The following is a 20,184-nucleotide window of genomic DNA, read 5'->3' on the forward strand; positions in this document are numbered from 1 at the left end:
AGTCTCTCCAAGGAGGCTGCGATGGAGACAGGATGAAACTACCGGGGTGTTTTTCGGAGGAAAGTGCCTCTGGGGTGTCGTTACCTGGCGGCTTTCCGGAGTGTTTCATTAACCAGAACCATCTATTTGAGGAAAGAGGAGGAGTGTATCACAGTCTTGTCGATGCCTGAGGATTATGGACCATTACAATAACGACCGGCTGTGTAACGGTTTGGATAACTGCCCGTGTACTCAGTCTTCTTCTTCGTGGTCTTCTCTTTATTTACTATAGCTCACACATTTTCAGCTTATTTGTGCTTGACGTTCTCTCTCAAAATGTTGAATTTAGCGCTCTCACGACATGAAGGATATTCTTGGCACGTCATTTTTTGTTATTGGACATGAATGTGTAGGTGTACAAACCTGTGGACAGGCGCCGTTTCGCAGACAGTATGAGACGATATTTTGACATAACCGTTATTTTTTGTGTTACGCTCTATTGCGCATGCCCGGTGGAAGACACAAAACGGTGCCCGACGCCACTTCGCTCCGTCCTGGCCGTGATGTAGGAGCAAAAGTGGAGGGAGCGGAGGACTAAATAATGCGTTGGCAAAGTGGCAACGTGGCGACAAAAGGATTTGACTTTAGATCCTTCACGAAATAGATTGTGCCATAAACTGAAGAATGTCAGGCATACCAAATGCAGACGCTGAAGGAGTAGTCTCCAAAGTACAAGTGAAAAAGGAGATTAAGACAATCGTGGAGAATTTGGAAACCATCCTGGGAGACCTCAAGGATGTAGCCAAAGAGCTTAAAGAGGTAAATGAACAGGAAACACCATGCAACGCCTTGCTTATGAGCACTAAACTGCCAGCTGTTATGTTATATCTATAGGCTTGGTATATGCTCTTTCTAAAGCATCCATGTCTGAGATGACATGGGAGGCTGACGTCCACCTCACTAGGGCCTGGAAAAGACTATGAGACACACACACACACATTTACACACGAACATACTGACACGCACCTCCCCCTGCCCACTAATGTATATGATCATTATCTCCAACATGAAAGACATTTGGCTCAGGAGGATGTGGGGTGTGAAATGACAGGAGAGCTTCTTCGCCCTGACTCACAAGCGTTAATGAAAGTGAGAAAAATTTAATCACTATTAATATTTAATGGACAAGTTGGTTCAACCAGGAAGCCACTTTTGCATTGCATTTCATCATCTTAATGCTGACTGTTGTTTGCTGCGAATTATCTCTTGCCAAATAATAGAGCAGTTGTCTTTTCACTTTTCATCTCTCTCAATCTCTCGTGGTGCTTCTCTGTTTCTTTATCTTCATCTCGCTCTGTCTTTCATTATCTCTCACCACGTCGGTATTTATCACAACCACTCATCTCCAGTCTTTCTTTATCTCTTGTCTGTTTTTTCTCCTTCTCTCCACAGAGTCCTTGTTAAAGATAAAAACTCCCAGAGCTGTCTGATTGGCCATTCAAATCTCAGTGATGCAATGACAGGGGTGTTGAATGGGAGGCGGGGGGGTGGGGGTGGGGGTGGGGGGGTCTTTGAAGGAATCGTGTATTATATAATGATATTTAATGTTTTTATTTACAGCAAGTTGCTATCATTGAGCCCAGAATATCTACCAGCGCCTCTGTGCACATACTGTCTTTTCTTTCAATTCATGTTACTGTGCTTGCTTCAAATTATTGTTTGCTTTATTATCCATCACTGAATCCCATGCTGCCATCTCAGTTGTAATAACCTGCAGTCTTAGCTGCATTTATGTTTATATTCCTCTACGGGCCAAACACCAGGCATCCGGCCTGCTGCGCTGAACCTCTCACCTTAACATGACAGGCTGTCATTCTAATAAATCCCTATTGCGCAGTCTCTGGTTCCTACATTATGGATGGGTAGTCGACGCAGCATCTGTCTCCTTCTGCCCCTCTGCTCCCCTTACTCTGATTTCGCAACTTGAACTGAATTAGACTTCTTTTGTGTTTTTCAGCAGTTTACAATGTCTCACAGCAGGCGCCAGAGATAAATGGGAGCAAGAAGGCATTGTAATCTGTCTATTGTGATTTTTTCGTGATGTGCCCTCTTTCTTTTTCTTTCTTTCTTTCTTTCTTTGCCTTTCTTTTTTTTTTCTTTTTTTTTTTTTTTGCTTGCAGGAAATTGTGTGGAGGATCAGTTATTCTGACACCACACACACAAAACACGTACCTCAAGGGGGTGTTACTATCAAAGCCCGTATTTGGGGTATAATCCATTTGAAATGCAGTTATCTGTTATAACTCACAGACCGGGCTGGAACCAAGCCTGGCGCTGAAGAGTGACCCTGCCCAGATGCTTGGCACAGCCTCTGATGCTGCCTTGCCTACAGCAGAGGCTGCACACTGGGATACTGGTATTACCTCTTGTGTGTGTCCCAACAAATTATCCATTTAAAGATGGCATGGAGAGTTTAGCGTCCTTGCCCCAGCCTTCTATCTTCCTTTTTATCTCTCCCTCTCAGTCGACCGTTGTGTCTCTCCTTATCACTCTCTTCATTTCTCTCTCAGCCTCTTCTCAATCCACTGTTTGGACACGCATTTCAAACCCTGACATGATAGCAATGGTGTTCTGCAGTGGGCTAATGTACTGTAATGTAAAGTGCTCATGAGCATTACTAATTCAGGAAATGAACATAAGCACATTGTCGTTATTGTAATAATTTTATGAATGCTGTAAATGAAAATACGTGCCTTTCTGGTGAGTTATTCTAACAGGTTACTTCAACCGTGTCAGTTATGATATTATGAACTTAGGTATGCTCAGCTCAACCCATGTTAGACTTTCTTTGGACTCACTGAGTGCTGGATCCCCAATAGTCAGGTAGCCAGTAATAAAATGCCCAACACCACGCTTCAGTTCTGGGCATTCAAGCAATAATAACTACACCAAGGGAAGAGAACCAGGAAGAAACTCCTCTCCAAAGCAAATGTTTTTGGACAAACCTGGCTGAAGAAAATTTACATTTCTATCATTGAATATCATCATTAGTTCCAAGTTGAGTTTAGCACCATGTCTATTCTGTTAGTCAAACTGCCTTTTTTAATGTAATCCCCCACACTAATGGCTCCTTGTGCAACATTTATTATGTGTACATGCAGTCTCAGTACATGCTGTGTGCATGTTTTATGTTTTATCTCAGCTTGTGCTGCTGCATCCTTGCAAGTATTTCCACTGCTAGTTGCTATTGAGAGTGCTAACAGACCAAATTTCTGCTCCAAAAGTTCTTTGATATGTGCCTATGCAGGCTGTGAAAACAAATTTCTTCTTGGATGACAAAGGAAATATTATTGGAACTAAATGTCTACTGTATACAGGAGGTCCTGGGGCAAAATCTTATATTCATTTCTATTACGCTGAGCTGAACTTTTCTGACATTTTCTCTTTATCCCCCTTTGTAATCATGGTCTGCAGTGTACTGTTTTCATAAATGCTCTTGTAGTTCAAGAGTGTAACGCCCCCCCCAAGAAAAGAAAAAGTTCACTGGGCTCTGTCACAGTGCATTTCTTATGTCTCCTTTTCCACCCTGGCACATTATTGCACTGCTGCAACTGATAGACTCTTTGCTCCTTCATGTTGCACTGAGAGTGGATTTCTGATGTGATCTTTGGGGAAAATATTTTTTCTATTTGGCTTTCTGTCATGCCACGGTTGCTTGCTTGAAATTAATTCATGCCATGATGAATTGTTTCCTGTGCTGGTAAGAAAAATGACACTATTTGTCAGGAGAAATGGATCTTGCCCCTCATAGCATTTGTTTCCGTGTGATATGTTGATGTGCTTGTTTTTTTGCAATATTTTAAACATTCTTATCAATCGCAGGCTTTCTCAGTTTCAGCCAAAATTTGTGCTGATTTTTCAGGCTGACAGTGTATTGATTTTTCATATCTCTCCTTTTCTATTTGTTACATCTCTTTGTTTGTCTTTGTTGTCTGCATTCTTTTTTCTGTAAGTAGAGCTTTTTTAATGTTTTTCAATAATCCCTAATGCTGGTTATAAATGATGGTATGTGTGTCTCGGTTTACAGGATATGATTTGTATTGTTACTTCTCTCAGTTCTGATGGTGCATGGGATTGTTGTAGAATATCACTTAAGCCGTAGTCTGGCAGGCCCAGGGTGTTCCCATAAATTGTGGCGATATTGGAGTGGATACTGGAGTGGTTCTCCTAGAGATATTGTAATCAATCTTAAATCTCATTAATCATTCTCTTGCATCAAAGTGTATCTTCTTTAATTTTATACAATGAGGTTTTCAATTCATTAATTTAGAGCTTGACGAGATAAAGACATCAGCTCCCTCCAGGAACTATTTTTTTAACTATCCTTTTTTTGTCCTCCAAGTTTCTATCTGGACCATCATTCTCTTCCTAGTTACCACTGTCAGAGTGTTTTGTTTTTTTTTTAAGATGAGGCGATATTTCTTCCTCTCATGTTAAATTGTTTATTATTCCTGACCTCAGCTGTCACAGTGACTCTTCCTCTTCATGTCACCAGGTTGTTCATGACATTGACACCCTGACTTGTGACCTGCAGCTGGAGGAAGACGGACTGACAGACAGCTCTAAGACGGACACCCTCAACTCCAGCTCGAGTTCCACCACCACCACTACCACTGCTTCCAGCCTGGAGAAGATGAAGCTCTTCCCCGATGACTCTAACTTCAAACTACCTGCACCCATCGCCCCAGTCGCTGTCAACCCGCCTGCAGTCCTGACTGTACTCAAGAAACCTCACCCTCCCCTTCCACCACCCAGACTTACCCCGCTGAGAGCTGAGGATCACAACATTAAGAATCTGCCTCATCCAACATTAGTGTTATCAGGGAATATATCCAAGGCTACTGGGCCTCTAATGAGGAATGGCGGGATTTTTCCTTTGAAACCAAACAGGGATTTATTCTCCTCCACACCGTGTTTCATTTCTAATGACAGCGGAATCCCTGAGTCAGGTCTTGTTCCTACATTACCCAGGCCCATGCCTCTTCTCCGCCATGAAAAGAACAAATGCCCCAAGGACCCTGGCAGGGAGTCTCGTGAGAGGGAGCGTGTCCGTTTCAGTGAGACGGTTCAGTACCACGGATACTGCCCGGACTGTGACCTCCAGTATGATGTAGACCACACAGAACTACACTTACAGGCTGAGCTGAATGACTTGAGGCTCAGTCCAGTGCATTGCTGCTCTTCCTCTTCCACTCCTCCTCCTCATGCTCTTCCTCATGAACTAATGTTGGAAAATGGCGGCCTCTCGGTCAGCCACAGTTTCCCGCCAACAGTAAACACTCCTCCACCTTGTGTGCCTCCTCACCCGCCTTCCCTCAAGCCCCAGAAAACAATCCTACGCAAATCAACAACTACCACAGTTTGACGCCAAACACCTTGTTCTGTCTAACTTAAACATTCTTGAATCATTCATAGTGTTTACTCCAGGTGAACTTTGGATTATCCAAACAGAGAGAGGAAGGGTTGGGAAATGGGAAACAAAAGGATGGATAAAGTGAGTGGAGAGAAAGGCAACGCCATGGGCACTGAGACGTACACAGAGAGATCAGGAAGAAGTGGTGAGTGTTTGTGCATGTATGAGTGTGTTTGTCAGGGTATGAATGTTTGCAGGGAGGGAGGCAGAAAATGATGTGTGTTGCATGTGTGCACTGACCCATATCTGTGAGTATGTCTGCATACAAGTTTATTTGTTTATGCACTGTATGTTGATGTGTGTACATATTTGTCGGTGCATGCATAGGTGTGTGTGCAGGCAGTCAGCATTGACTGAAAAATGTACAGGGGGCTTTTAAATTTTCACGAAAGCCTGCTGACAACACTAAAACTAATTTGTATCTGTGTCTTTCTCAAAGCTCTTGGTACTAACGAGTCTCAAACTCAGGAAGTTCTTTCAGAGAGGGGCTCTAATTAATTCATGTCCTTCTGGATGAAACAAGAAAACCCGCTTCCCTCAGATTTCATCAAAAGCCCTAAAGATCTTCCCATACACTGACACCGACATATATGCAAGTAACTCTCCACAACACTTACCTATGCATGAATACAGGCTGTTATGGGATAAAAGTCATAGCCGACAGGTAGCGGAATCTATACTTTCACAAAACCTGCCCAGATGAATAATTTGGGTTGAGAGACAGACAAGTGGGTTCATAATTCCTCTTCTTCCATTACCTCTTTTCTCTACAATTCGTATTTTTGCTGACATGTCAGACTCTGGGGCAGGAAAGCGTAAGAGGAGTGACATGGTGGGCTGCTGAGGAGAGAGAAGTCTTAGATGACAAAACTGCCATTTTGATTTGTGTCTACTGATAACTGATGGCAAATTCTACTTGAAACATCTTGAATTCTACAGTGTAACCAATGTTTAGCAACTCAACACCCCATTCACGCACACCTCCACTATCACTCACCATGATATCCGTGAGACTAAATTGACTGTAAGCTAGTCAATTCTGCTCTTGAGTAGAGAGAACCAGGCAGAAAATATGTTGGACTTGATTTCCTTAAAGGAATGTAAATCAGCAGTAACATAATACAGTCTGAGTCTATATGAGCAATTGGTAGTTTCCACTTTATTAGCTTTCATTAAGAAGCGTATCTAATAAAGCCTGTGTTTACTGTATGTGTGTGTATGTGTGTGCATGTGGCTGAAATTGAAAAACTGGCATCTGAGATCATTTTCAAATGAATGTAACAGTGTGTGTGTGTGTGTGTGTGTGTGTGTGTGTGTGTGTGTGTCTGTGTGTGTGTGTGTCTGTGTGTCTGTGCCCCTGTCTGTGTGTGTGCATAGGTGTGTATAAAAGCACATGTCAGTTTGGCAGACTTGGGGAGACAGCATACCCTGGAGTTGGATGAGAATAGTAGCACCTTCCTCACAGCGATGCCCTTAATTAGCCGGATTGGACTACAGGAGATAACAGTACTGCCTCAGATAGCCTTTGTACCAGCGTTAGCCTCGACAAAACTCTGAACTGCTGCTGCACATATTTTTTCTGATGAACAAAGAGAGAGCAATCTAAACAGTGAATACAGAAAGAAGGAATGGGACAGAAAGGTAAAGACGTGTGGGGGTACTTGTATGTGCTTAGGTGGCAGGATGTTATATAAACAGTCTTTTTAATGTGTATATTGTATGTGTGTGTTTAGGGCTGTGGGGGTGGGAGACTTGGAGGTTAAGGCTGAGAAAATCAGGGTATGAAATAGCATATACTGATGACTAAATCCAATGCATGACCTCGCTGGCCTTACAAATCTAAAATCGGCGTCTGGATTAGAGATCAGTGGACATTCAGCCATGAGAAAGCTGAGAGAGTGAGAGAGTTAGGGGGTAAGGACACAGAGGGGGTGAGAGAAAGTGTGGACCAGAGAGAGAGGGAGAGGGAAAAGAGAGCATGTGTGATGGAGAGAGGCAGAGAGAAAGATGGTAAAAGAGAAACAGTAATGCTGTGGAGGCTGATGCTGTTTTGGCTGTATTATGTTTGCTTCTATGCAGGAACATATGTGGATGCATGTTTGTGCTCGAGATGACTGCTCTCAGTGTACAATATTCACTGTATTTACCTTGTATTAATGGATCTTAATGAGTCTGGCAGCAGCATGCTCACACACACACACACACACACACACACACACACACACACACACACACACACACACACACACACACACAGTGAGAGAGAGACACATACATACACACAGATACACGCATACACATTCATGCTGAAAAGAGCAGTGTGCCACAGAATGGAGTGCAGCCAGTATCATCAATAGATGCAGCTTGTTTGGGCTTTTGCTACTGTAGCACTGCTGTACTATCTAATGCACTATTCAATGAACCAAGGAAATAGAGCCAGTGGACAAGGCCTTGTATGATGAAAGGGACATATTGAAAAAGTAAAGGCATCTACAAGTTGTTTTGCTTTTTCTTTTTGACCATTACTATATGTGTACACAGACACTATGGATAAATAATGTTAAACATATAATCCCCTTTATGTTTAGAAGCATCAGCATCAGACCTTGCAAATGTGCACATGCTGCGACTCAGAGATGAGGTCCAAAGCTGTTTGAAAAGCTCTGACAACAAATGTTGATGTTTGTGCACTTTCTGAGTAATTGCAGAAAGTGCAGACTTTCCTTTTACAACTCGCAATGGTGATTTTTACTACCTTTCACTACTGACATTAGTGGACAATGGTGCATTTTCATTAGAAAAGGGTATTGTTTAGATTTTTTTTGTTTTGGTACCAACAACAGCAATTTTTAGAAAGTTAATGAAAGAAGCCAGAGTTCTCGGATGTTACACATTATCTAAACAAGCAACTGGACAAGAACTTAGTCTAAAAGAGATGTGATTTAAATTAGGAAGATTATAGATCTTACCAGACTGACCAGACAGTGCCAGCTTTTGGTACAAGGACATATTTCAATTGGTACTATTGCATTTTAACAATATGTGATTTCATATCCTACTTTTAATTTCAGCTATATTCTTACAGCATGCTGTCAAAATGTGTTTTAGAAACATCTTAAAGTCATTATCTTATATGAGTAAATATCTACCAGCCACTTCACATTTGTAGAGCAAGCATAATGATGGAAAGACAATGTGCATTAATGACACCTATAGTGGGAAGTGGGAGAAACAGTTTGGATATTTGCACTTGTTGACCAGTCCATCACGTGTGGACTCATCACTCTTTGTTTCATACATCCACGACATATTATCGGATTGTTCCTGTAACACAGAAACCACTGCTCCTCTGACCATGGCTGGAGGTGTTTTTCACCGTTTTTGTAATGGCTATCTGAGTCCAGTGCTCCAGGCCTGAGGATGAAGTTGTAATGGGCAGGGAGGAGGTGGATCTTCACCGCCTCCATCATGAGTCAGGACTGACTCAACTGTACTGACCTACTCCCTGCAGCTCCCAGCTCTAGTTCATAGCCCACCTCTCTCTCTCTCTCTCTCTCTCTCTCTCTCTCTCTCTCTCTCTCTCTCTCTCTCTCTCTCTCTCTCTCTCTCTCTCTCTCTCTCTCTCACTGACTCGCTCTCTCTCACTTTGTCTTCATTTCTTTCTTCCTCTCCCCTCAGATGATGCTTCACTCCCACTCAGCAGCAGCTGTATGCATAACAATCTCTGTGTGCACATGTATCTCTATATACATGTGGGTGGGGTGTCTATTATTAAAACATATCTGACACTTTGTAGAGCAAACACATTTGGCAGCGTTTCCATGAGTATGTTTAATCAAAGTTCACTGACTTTTTCTTTGCAGAGCTGCAGCAGCCTCTGCTGCTATCCTTCACTTCTTACCTTGAATAACAAATGACCTTCTCAGGATGAAAAAAAATCTACTCCTGTTACGCATCCGCTAATAAATTACTGTGTCCAGTAGCTCCTCCAGTTAATGGTTGTGTGTGGTTTTCAATTTCAACCCCACATCTCACAACCTAGGGCAACACCTTATTTCATTGGGTTAATATGTAAACCTGCTGCCACCATAATTAATTTAAAATCTCATAGAGTTGAATGGTTAGATTTTTACAGTTACATTAGTAAATGCAAAACTGTTACTCTGATTTGTTGTCTTATCTTAACACAATAGTCATATGTGTGCTTGTTGTACTTCTACTGACTGCATTGTCTTCATCCCATTTTCCAACCTGGCAAGTGTGCAATGTGCAATAAAACTCAATAAATGTGTCAGAGTGAGACACACATTTTGTCAGTGAATATTAATCAGCTGTTGTTTCTCTCTCGGATTGTTGGTGGTGATAGTCTGCCAAGAGACACAGTTGCCTATTTGCTCATCCCCATTCAGCATACATTGTTTACTTTGATTTTTGTTATTTCAATGATCGTTATTTCATTATGATCATTGAAATAAAAATGTTATGAGGAAAGCATTAAACAAAATGAAAGCCAAATAACTGTGGTGTTGCACGCCAGAGGCATTACATCTGTAAAGGAGATACTGTATGCAAAGTTCATTAGAATACAAAATAGACATGACCTACATTGCCAAACATCAGAGCATTCAAAAGTAAATCTGGTGCACACTGGGCATGGATACTGGCTCCTCTCGGTGCTTCTTTATCTATGACTCAGACAAAGTCATGGTGTGGGAAAGTGAGTGGGCATGTGTGTGTGTGTGTGTGTGTGTCCTTGTCCTTGTAAAAATATGTGTGCACACTCATATGCATACATTTTAATGTTATGGGGAATGCGTTTAAAGGTGTATGGGAGTGGGAAAAGGCATGCATAAGCACATGCAGCCATGTGTGTGAGAAGAGGGCTTGAGATGGCTCAGTGCAACTTAGAAAGCACTGAGGGTGAAGCAAACTTAATCGGAAGATTTCACGCTGCTTTGGAGATTGTTAAAAGTTAGAGGCATCAGCTGCACCTTATGCAGAGAAGGTACACAATATCTCAACAACAGGATCAGATTTGTAAGAGCCACAATAACCCAGATGGGGTCCTCTGCTCATTGAACCACTCCAGACACTGAAACAGCAGCAGCTATTTAAGGCGGGACACGAGGCTAGGCGATTGTCTTTTCACAAAAGGGAAGGCTTTTTAATCCACAGAGGAAAATGTGCCAGGCAGCTCAGTCCTATTAACTTTGATGACTTGTGTATGTGTGTCTCGATGCTTGTGTGTGGGCAGTGATACCTTGGTGTATTTTCATTTTGCTCTGTGAGAAGCGACTGTTGGTGCTGTGACTGCTGTGTAAAGTGGCTCTCGTCTGTGCAGCCAGATATTCACACTAATGTGTTTCCTCTTTTTCCCTTGCAGGGCTCATTGAGATACTTGATACAAGTGGAAGGGGTGCTTGTTTCATTTGCTGATCAACCCAGGTTCATCAGGGAGAGAGGAACCAGAGCCGAGGCCAAGCATCAACCCTTTTTTTATATAAAACGCTAATGGCTCTCAACCACCAGGAGACAAGATCATCTAGACAAATACATAATTTGACTTTTGAGCACTGAATGACCTCCAGGCACAGTTGTGCCAGGGCAATGCTACTGTGAAACTGGGGAAAAAGGAAGGGCAGTCACTGTATGTGCGTGCATACAGATAGATGAATTTATAGCTGTGCTGGTGATATTTTTGTTACATAGAAAATAGTTGAATCAAAGTTTAGAATGCTGCTGAAACACTATCATCAAAAGTAATAAGGTAAGTTTAGATGAAGAGGTACAAGATGGGGTGAAATGATGTCAGCCAGTATTTGACTGATGTCTACACAGACTTTTGCTCTGTGCATACTCAGATGGAAATCAATAGCTCCACTCGAGCGATGGAATTAGCCTCTTGAGAATTGTAATTGTTTGTGTCTGGAGAGCCCGACAGGTCTGCCTGTGAGCAAAGCTGCTCTGCTGGACTGCACATAAGGAGAAAATAGTGTTGTGTCAGTATGCACAATCACAGTGTATTTTTGGAAAGACTGATGGTTTGAAATGAATGATGACGTGGTCACTGATCTGTGTCCAGACATTAAGTTCAGTGTATATCAAAATCTATGTGCTCAACTGGTGCCATGCAAGCTGTTTTTTTTTTTCCACGATAACATGCAGAGAAACAGTATAGAGGCATAGTTACAGCTTTAAAGGATCCTCGAAGAAGTAATAATTTGCATCAAATTTTCTTTGTATATAAATATACATGTACATGTTTGATATCTATATATTTCAGGCATTTTTCTACAGAGACTTTAACATTTAAAGAGATGATATTTTTGATATTGTGTTGGATGTCTGAGAGGTATTTTGATGAAAGCTGACATTCCTTCAAGGTACGTGTTTTTCAGCAGGGCATAGCAGGATGAGTTATTTATTTCTAGCAGCAGGATGGTGTTTGTATGGATGATCAACAAGTGCTTCAGTATTGTCACTTCAAGGAACTTTACAGAATGGGCTGTATTGTGAGAAAGAAAATGTCAGGTGGAGAAGATATATGGCGTAAACCAAATACCTAGTTGTGCTTTATCAGACGGGAGGCATGGGACTGAATGAATGCATGACTGACTCTTCACTTTGTCCTGCCATCACTGTGTTTTTCTATGCATTTCTGTGGAGAGGCTGTCTGCTGGTGGGTCCGACATGCAGGGTGCTCTGCTCTCCATAATATAGAGTTAAGAAGTATCCCCTCTCATTTAATCACATGATGTCCATCAGGTTATTTCTGCAGTCACTCTAAACCTGATAAATGTCCTGGGTTTTGCCACATTGCTTAGGCCAATGACTCATTGGTAATTAAATGATAATAATAATAATTTTCATGTAGCACTTATCAAAACCAGAGATTACAAAGTGCTTTATCAGAAAAAGTAAACAAATGGAGAATAAAAAGGAAGAATGTTAATATATAGGTGAACACATTTTCATTCTGGGTCAATAAAAGGATGAGAAACATAGGCTGAAGAGCAAAAAAAAAAAAATCTTTGATATACACAGCCTCTCTCCACATTCAGACAGGAGGCACCACAGATGTAAAAGCCACCTCTTTGTTCTCACTGGACAGACGGACTGAATTCATGACCAAACTCTGGATCGATCAAGAATCAGTTTTAAAGATGACTGGAATGTCTCAAAAAGCTGTCAGTGGTATTTTATTGTGTGTGTCCACAAACTGTTGGAAAATATCTTGTGAGAAGTAAACACTTTACACTTAATGTTGGTTTGTGTGTATATTTTATGGAGCGAACAATAATTTCAAGTACAGAAAGTGTTGATTTTTATGTCTGTATTCTCCGTTATAAACTGCGCTCTTGCAAATGAATCTTTTAGAATATCAAGAGTTTGTGAACTGGGAGTCAAGTAGAGGAAATGAAACCAACGGTATCGCACTTAATCAAAGTTAGCAAAAAGCAGTGTGAGCAAACCTTTCAGAAATGAAAATAAATTAGATGGCATCAGCAGCGGCATCAGTTAATTGAAGATTAGTGTGACGAGATAGCAGGCTGGCGGTGCTATTCTAATGAATTCATAGTGGCTTGTCATGATTAGAGAGCAGGCCAAAGCAGCAGCTCAGTGACTTAGAAATGACGAATGGAGTTACAGGAGCAGGGCAGTGGCAGCCTGGAGGACAGAGAGGCCGTTTTGAGACTGGAACGTCACAAGTTTATGTCCATGAATTAGAAAAATCTTCTCAGGAAATCTACTAAGGAAGCAAGGCACCTAACTCTAAAATGGTAGAGGAAGACTGGTTGTACTGGGCAGCTGTTTGTAGCGTTGAGAACATAAAGCATGTCATTGGAGAAAGGTAAATGTTTGTAACCACTTCACCATAGACTGCATTAAATTAGGCAGTATTGTCAATGGAGAATTTTGCAAAAGTAGCATAAACCTTGTAATAAAATGAAGGTATTAGTGACATACTAATCTTATTTTGAATTAACTACTTTACAAATTATAGGCCAATGGATGAGTCAATTAGGTGTTTAGCTCAAGGTTCAAGGTTTAGTTCAAGTTAAATGTATGGTGCATAAAACAATAAAAGTTAAGGAATAATTGCTGAACAATCAAAAATCAGAGGCAGACAGAGTGATTTTGACGATATCTATAATAGTCTAATCAATTATTGCTAAACTATACCCTAGTCAGTACCTGTGGGCTTTGTCACAGGAAGCACACATGATCCATCAAATTCCACCTTTCCAAGGGTAAAGACGGGGTGCGCATGTTTTAATATATCGCTCATCCCTGATGAAAAAATCTAACGTTTCCCCGGTCAGGCTGGAAAATTGGAATTACGCCTCCGCTTTGTCAAGCTGGCCGCGTACAGACCAACAAGCGCTCTCCCAGTCTGTCACGTGACCAGGAAGAACGGGAGGAAAAAAAGAACGAAGGAAGAGGGATAGAGGAAAAAAATAAACAACGGTAAGATTATCTGCCTGACGGAGGCGGCGTCGTTATCTGCAGGTAATAAAGGCTAACTCTTATCATGTTAATATCACCCTGTCATAAACTGGGACCTTAATTCACTGATAGAACTGTCGCGTAGTCGCTAGCTCGTGCTCAGCCGTTGGGTGAGCTGAAAATGCTGACGCTGGATGCCCGTTTGTATTCACCAAAGTGGCTTCATGCGTTAAGCTAGTTGGCACAGAGACGCTCGCTTTCAGACGGCGTTCATTCGTGCTTCTGTCCCTCTGTTATGGAAACTAGTCTGCTACCGCAGCCCGAGATGAATTCTCACAAAGTGCTGATGTGTCAAAAGCTTGTGACCAACCAGCCAGCACGACTGGAGAGTGAATCACTTTGTCCAGACACGATTTGCTGGCAGTGGTGGAAAAAACTGCTAATGTGTGACATGTTAGCCTTTCGTGTCTGAAACCAGCTGGATGTCGATCTCTCACTGAGAAAAAAACAAAAAACAGCAAGACTACAATTAGCTGGGTGTAACTGTCAGTTGTGGAGTGAAAATAAGTTAAACTTTTGTCTTTTCCAGCCTTCATTTAGAGAGACGGAGCAGGGTCTTAAGACGATGGGAGATATGTTTGGTCCTTAGCTCCAGATGTGATAAGAGGACAGTGGCGGATGTCAGCCGGATGTGAGATGCACACGTAAGTAAAAACATATCTTCAGTATGTAGTTCATTGGCAGCATTTTGTCCAGAAAGACTTTAAGTATCACCTGTGTTTTCAGCCAAAAAAAAAAAACCAAAACACCAAAGTGTACAAGTTACAACACAGCCAAATAAGTTGTGCTAAATGATGTGATAGATGGAGCCCTACTTTAACTTCTTTAACTTTCGTGCTTCCTTCTCAGCAGATTGGATTAGTTGTTGTTTACACAGAGGCGAGGTCTGAGCCCTGGTTTACAGCTGAACATGTGATTACGCAGCGTATAACCCAACAATTTCTCCCTGTTGTATAACTTAGCTTTTTAAGTTGGCCTACATTTGCAGTGGACCAAGTGCAGGCAGCATTTATACATTATTTTACACTATAGTTTTACTTTGGCAAATCAATGTCTGAGGTTATGTCTGCACACTTGTACAGTGACAGGTGAAGTGTTGTAAAAAGTGTTTGCCGTGCCATGAGGGCTGGCAGGATGGCTCAGAGGAGCAAATAGACCATTTGCCTACTGAATGATAACTCATCTCACATCCTTATTTTTACTACATTACCACGTCAATAAACTGAAAGTATACAGACTTGTAGCACTGAGAGCAAAGGGTCTGTGGGCTTTTCTTGCAGTGTAACACTAATTAGCACAGCTTAAAGCAGAGAGAGGAACTAAGAAGCAAGATCTGCTGGTGCAGTGACTCACTGGAAGGACCGGAAGACTCCTGTGGCAGCCTTGAATATAGACTAATCTATTTAACCCTGGGGATGACCTCTGTCTTTACAGTGTTCTTTAGGTAAATAATCTACTGAGGAAAAGGAGGAGGGCAGAAGATGAAGCTGAACGAACGCAGCGTGGCACACTACGCCACCTGTGACTCACCACCAGACAAGACAGGCTTCCTGTTCAAGAAGGGTGAGCGCAACACGGCTTATCATCGGCGCTGGTTTGTCCTGAAGGGTAACATGCTCTTCTACTTTGAGGAGCGCGATAGCCGAGAGCCCATCGGTGTCATCGTCCTTGAAGGGTGCACTGTGGAGCTGTGCGAGTCAGCCGAGGAGTTCGCCTTCGCCATCAAGTTTGACTGTGCCAAAGCACGGGTGTACAAGATGGCTGCTGAGAACCAAGCAGCCATGGAGTCTTGGGTGAAAGCGTTGTCAAGAGCCAGCTTTGACTACATGAGGCTGGTGGTGAAGGAGCTGGAGAGGCAGTTGGAGGAGATCCAGGAGGCTGCAGGAGGTGGCTGTGTGGGGGGTGGAGCAGGAGGCCTGCCGGGCAGGCCCAAGTCCTCCAGGCGTAACCAGGTGGCACGGTGCCGCTCTGGAGCATCCTCTTCCTCATCATCTTTATCTTCCTTATCATCATCATCATCAAGTGCCACACCCATGTCAGCCCCCTCCTCTGCTCAGAGGAGCCTCCAGGATGAGGTGCAGCTCATCTCTGAGTGTTCCAAGGAGAACGGAGTCGCATGGAGTAAACCATCAGTTGCCTTGGCTAATGGCTTTGTTGAGGCGGCATCTTCCTGTGTGGCCTGGGAAGGCTGTGCAGACTCTGGGAGCAGCATTGTGATTAGTTATGGGGCTGATGGGGTGAGGGCTCCACCAGTGCCGCCCAGGAGAAGAGGAGCATCCCTGGAAAGCCCCGTGTCTCCTGGCACCGGCTGCTTCTCCAAACTCCACGACTGGTACGGCAGAGAGGTGGAGGAGCTGAGAGTGCAGTGGCTGCAGAGCCAGTAAACTAATGGAGGTGCATCATCTCTTTTTCCACAGTTTTATCATTCCTTCCTCAACATTCTGCAGTGTTACGCCGTTCTGAACCCAACAGAAGGGCGAGAAAACTGAGACTTATATGCAAATTGCAGTCTTATCACCGATCAAAAAAGACATGAATATTGAGATTGATTCCAGATCTTGTCTGGCACAGGGGAATCAATCTGGCGCACAGTACTATCCATTGTACAATTCCAGATATTTTACAACCCAAAATATGCTCTTTCCCACAGTTTTGCGAGTGTCATTTACCAAGGACAATTAAAAATGTCAAGAATACAGTATTTAAAATGGTAATCATTTCTGAAAATCACATTTTTCGAACAATATGCAAAGAGTTTGACCTTGTAGATAAAATTTAAAAAAATACACTGCTCAATTATATTGCCAATGGTAGCTACCGGATATACTTGTACTTGTATATACTTGTCTTTTCGGGTCTGTTATCTTTCAAGCTGTAGGAACCTTGATCAAACTCTGATCATGTTTTTCTGTAGGTATACGTACAAACTACTGTACTAAGCATGCAACATACCAAAAAAGAACAAATAACCACAAATAAGTCGTTTTCTGATGGAGGGGGAAGCCCCGGATGGTAAGGATGACTCTGTTATATGCAAATGAAATAAAGACGGTCACATAAATAACGATCTAAAGACATCGCACAAAAAATTTTAAATGATGAAGAGGGACGTCATTTGCACAGTTGATGGCATTTTTATAATCTAACGGCACGGCCACAACGACAATTCACCGCTCCAGTTTCCTGCAACTTCAAGCCACTTTAGCTCTAAGATCACTTTAATATGAAGACTTGTAGAGAAATGAGGATACTCTTGGGAAAAGAAGTGGTGCTGAGGAAAAATAGTCCAGATTCTCCTCCATACTTCCACCGGGGCGCATCTCACCCCAGAGGCCTTGTGGCTGCTAAGGTCAGAGCATCCTCTCGACAGTCACTGGGGACCGTAGCAGGAGCTGGATGTCTCGCTCTGAGCCACACACTGGTATTTTTAGCCCTTGTTAGCCAGCGGCCAGATGATTCTGTGTCATAAGAATGCTTGTCACTTAGTTCTCTTTTGACTCTTGTGTTTCATAAAAGGAGCTTGTTTATCCTTGAACTTGCAGGACTCAGCAGTTGTCGTTGGTATTATCTGATAATTTCATATGAGATCTTCTTAATTTGTTTGTTACAGCTGATTAACCTGAATGTTACTGAATGAGCGTAGCTCGAAGAGGCCTGTAGTCTATGTGAACACCTAACCTCTTGGTTTGTTTATAAATATTTACTATTCCATGTTGGAAATTAACACCAGCAGTCTGCAATATGGGCTTTTTAAAATGATTGCTCATCCAATCACACAGCTGTTTACATTTTTACACATTTCTTTTATATGTGCCTTATGTTATCGTTATAACTCTGTTATTGCTCTTGCAATCATTACCACAGGACTACAGCGATGGGAGATTTGACTTCTCTTTTGACTGTGTGGCTGCGTCCTTTCTTTCTTTCTTTCTTGCCAAGGCTCATCTGGGTGCAATCACTTTTTGACAATGGCTCAGTTCCTTCAGTCAGCATCAGTGCACAGTGCTATCATTACCGTTATACGCTTGGTTTGTACAGAAACAGTGTGGGAAGGGGTGGTTCAGCGTGGACTATGTTTTTTTTCTTCAGAACGGCAGTATTGAGGCAGCACGCTTTTGACACGTTTTATCTAAAATGATCATTGTAGTGCCAATTTCATTAACTCCAAAAGAGCATTACTGTAATTACAGATGACAATAGTGATCTGTTTTTTTCCTTTACAAATTGTCAGTGTGTCAGATTAACCATATAAATAATAATGGTATCTGTCTTTATTCAGCAGTGCCAAATAAAGAATGCAGTCTAAATGCACAATAATCTTTTTTTTTTTTTGTCGATTGTCTTCCATGATTGTTCAATTTTTTCAAAATCATAGTACACAATGATTATTGTTTTAAATATCCATTAATACTAAACATTGTCCTGATATGGTACTCTGAAAAGATGTTTGTTAACAAAGCATTTGCTCTAACCCACTCAATAAACAGTGTTAATATGTTTTGAACAGTTATTTTTTCTGAGTCCTTCACATGAAGTTTAGTTTTCATGACAATAAAGTTGCAGCAGGACATTTTTAGTCTTTAGTGTGGCAGGTTTAGGCATCAGTCATTTCCCCTATATATTTATGTTTTTATTTCAGAGAAGAGTACCGTAATGACTGGTCTTCTACATTCATGCATGACCTCAGCTGGCCTGTGAAACCTCTCACGCGTCCTTGGTGCTATTCAGCCTCTCGCTCACCAGGTGTCACTATGCAGCAGCTTTAAACTAGTCTCAAACCCTTAACTTTAGAGAAATCAATACTTTGCACCTGGAGGGACAGGAAAGTGTAATCTATCCTCCGGTGACAAAAACCAGCAGGACTTTGAGTCTACAGAGCAGAAAAAAAATATTCTAATGTCAACCAAGATAGACTGTTTGCGCTTTAATTTTCCCTGTTCTTCCTATGTAGTAAACTAAAACCTTGTTTTCACCTACTTAAAAGTCAGAAATATAGAAGATAAATGTGTTGCTTTAGGTCATCTCCTTGCACTATCAGCTTGTAAAGTGCATTGAGTTGCGATGGCAGTGGACAGTGTCATGTCACAAGATGGAAAATGATCTTTTTAATCTGCATTTGTTCTCCATCAGTGTAAGGAATTATTGTAAGGAGTTTATGCTCTATCATAAGAAAAATGTAGGTCGTGGCACCACAGAAACAACTATTACAGCAGTGACAGACATCCACAGATTTCAAAGTAAATGTACAGTATCTGAAAAGACCTCTTGATGGAGCCTGGACAGTTTCTGAATCTTGCACATACCATGCATGACCAGTGGCCTGCTGACAGCACCAACTTCAGAGAACAGGGGAAATACTTCCTGTCTGGAATTTCAACATAAAAGTAAATGTTTCATTATTGACCAATTCATCAAAAATAGAAAGAAAAGGGTGACAGAGCTTTATATTCTGTACATATACACTCTCACTTAAGTTTATTGGGTTCATTTAGCCATAACTGATTCAGTCTAACACGAGAGTCTCATAGCAAATCTAATAAAGGTTATGATGTGTTCAACTGGATGATCATTTTGGAGGATGTGTGGCAATGTTGAAATATATTGCATTATAGAAAGAGCCGTTTCTGTTATCTTGCCAACCCACACTGATAGAAATGACAGGCCTAAAAACCCTGAAACTGAGTGTAAATATGTAAGGTCAAGGATATATTCCTTGTGTTGTACACACTTATCGTTACTCTGTGTATTAAGAAAACTGGGCTAAATCAGCTTGCAGTTTACTTAGACAAAAGACAGCCCTCTGTATATTTGGGTTTACATAACATTGGATTACTTTCCTGATAATTTATTCGATTAGACACATATTAGGTTATCAAAGTAAATATGTGCCTATCAATTAAATCAAACAAAAATATATGCAATGAATTTTACAGCTTCCAAGGAAGCACATGCGCCGTCGCTGAACCTCTCAAGCCACAAGGCATTAACAAAAAAGTAATATTTGCCTTTTCCAAGTGAAATGCTGCATTTCTAAATGTTCTGTAAAATCAAAAATCGCGTCGTGTCGTCGTTGGTATTTCACTTTTCTAATGATAGATGAATGTAGATAGAGTTATTGCATCACCCACAATGATTCACAGCGTCACTTGTTGGGCGATCATATTTATGTTTGGATGATGATCCGCAGTTAGGTGACGGTGCACAGGTCGTTCGTGCACAGGGGC

At 41.7% G+C, this 20,184-nt stretch overlaps 2 protein-coding genes across 3 annotated transcripts; both read left to right on the top strand.

Annotated features, from left to right (window-relative positions):
* Positions 1-12,713, top strand: prr16 (proline rich 16). The gene is made up of 3 exons (XM_076731500.1): positions 1-798; positions 4,535-5,597; positions 10,836-12,713. The coding sequence occupies exons 1-2, from the start codon at positions 664-666 to the stop codon at positions 5,402-5,404; spliced, it is 1,005 nt and encodes a 334-aa protein (XP_076587615.1). The 5' UTR covers positions 1-663; the 3' UTR covers positions 5,405-5,597; positions 10,836-12,713.
* Positions 12,714-13,843: 1,130 nt separating this feature from the next.
* Positions 13,844-18,456, top strand: LOC143321371 (sesquipedalian-1-like). 2 transcript variants are annotated; one of them, XM_076731677.1, is made up of 3 exons: positions 13,844-13,921; positions 14,490-14,604; positions 15,395-18,456. In XM_076731677.1, exon 3 carries the CDS (start codon positions 15,442-15,444, stop codon positions 16,342-16,344), a length of 903 nt encoding a protein of 300 aa, XP_076587792.1. In that variant the 5' UTR covers positions 13,844-13,921; positions 14,490-14,604; positions 15,395-15,441; the 3' UTR covers positions 16,345-18,456. The 2 variants fall into 2 exon arrangements, with proteins under 2 accessions (XP_076587792.1, XP_076587791.1); XM_076731676.1 differs by having other exon boundaries at positions 13,850-13,963.
* The last annotated feature ends 1,728 nt before the right edge of the window (positions 18,457-20,184 follow it).

Source organism: Chaetodon auriga, chromosome 5 (assembly GCF_051107435.1).
Source record: "Chaetodon auriga isolate fChaAug3 chromosome 5, fChaAug3.hap1, whole genome shotgun sequence".
NCBI classification, from domain to species: Eukaryota; Metazoa; Chordata; class Actinopteri; order Chaetodontiformes; family Chaetodontidae; genus Chaetodon; species Chaetodon auriga.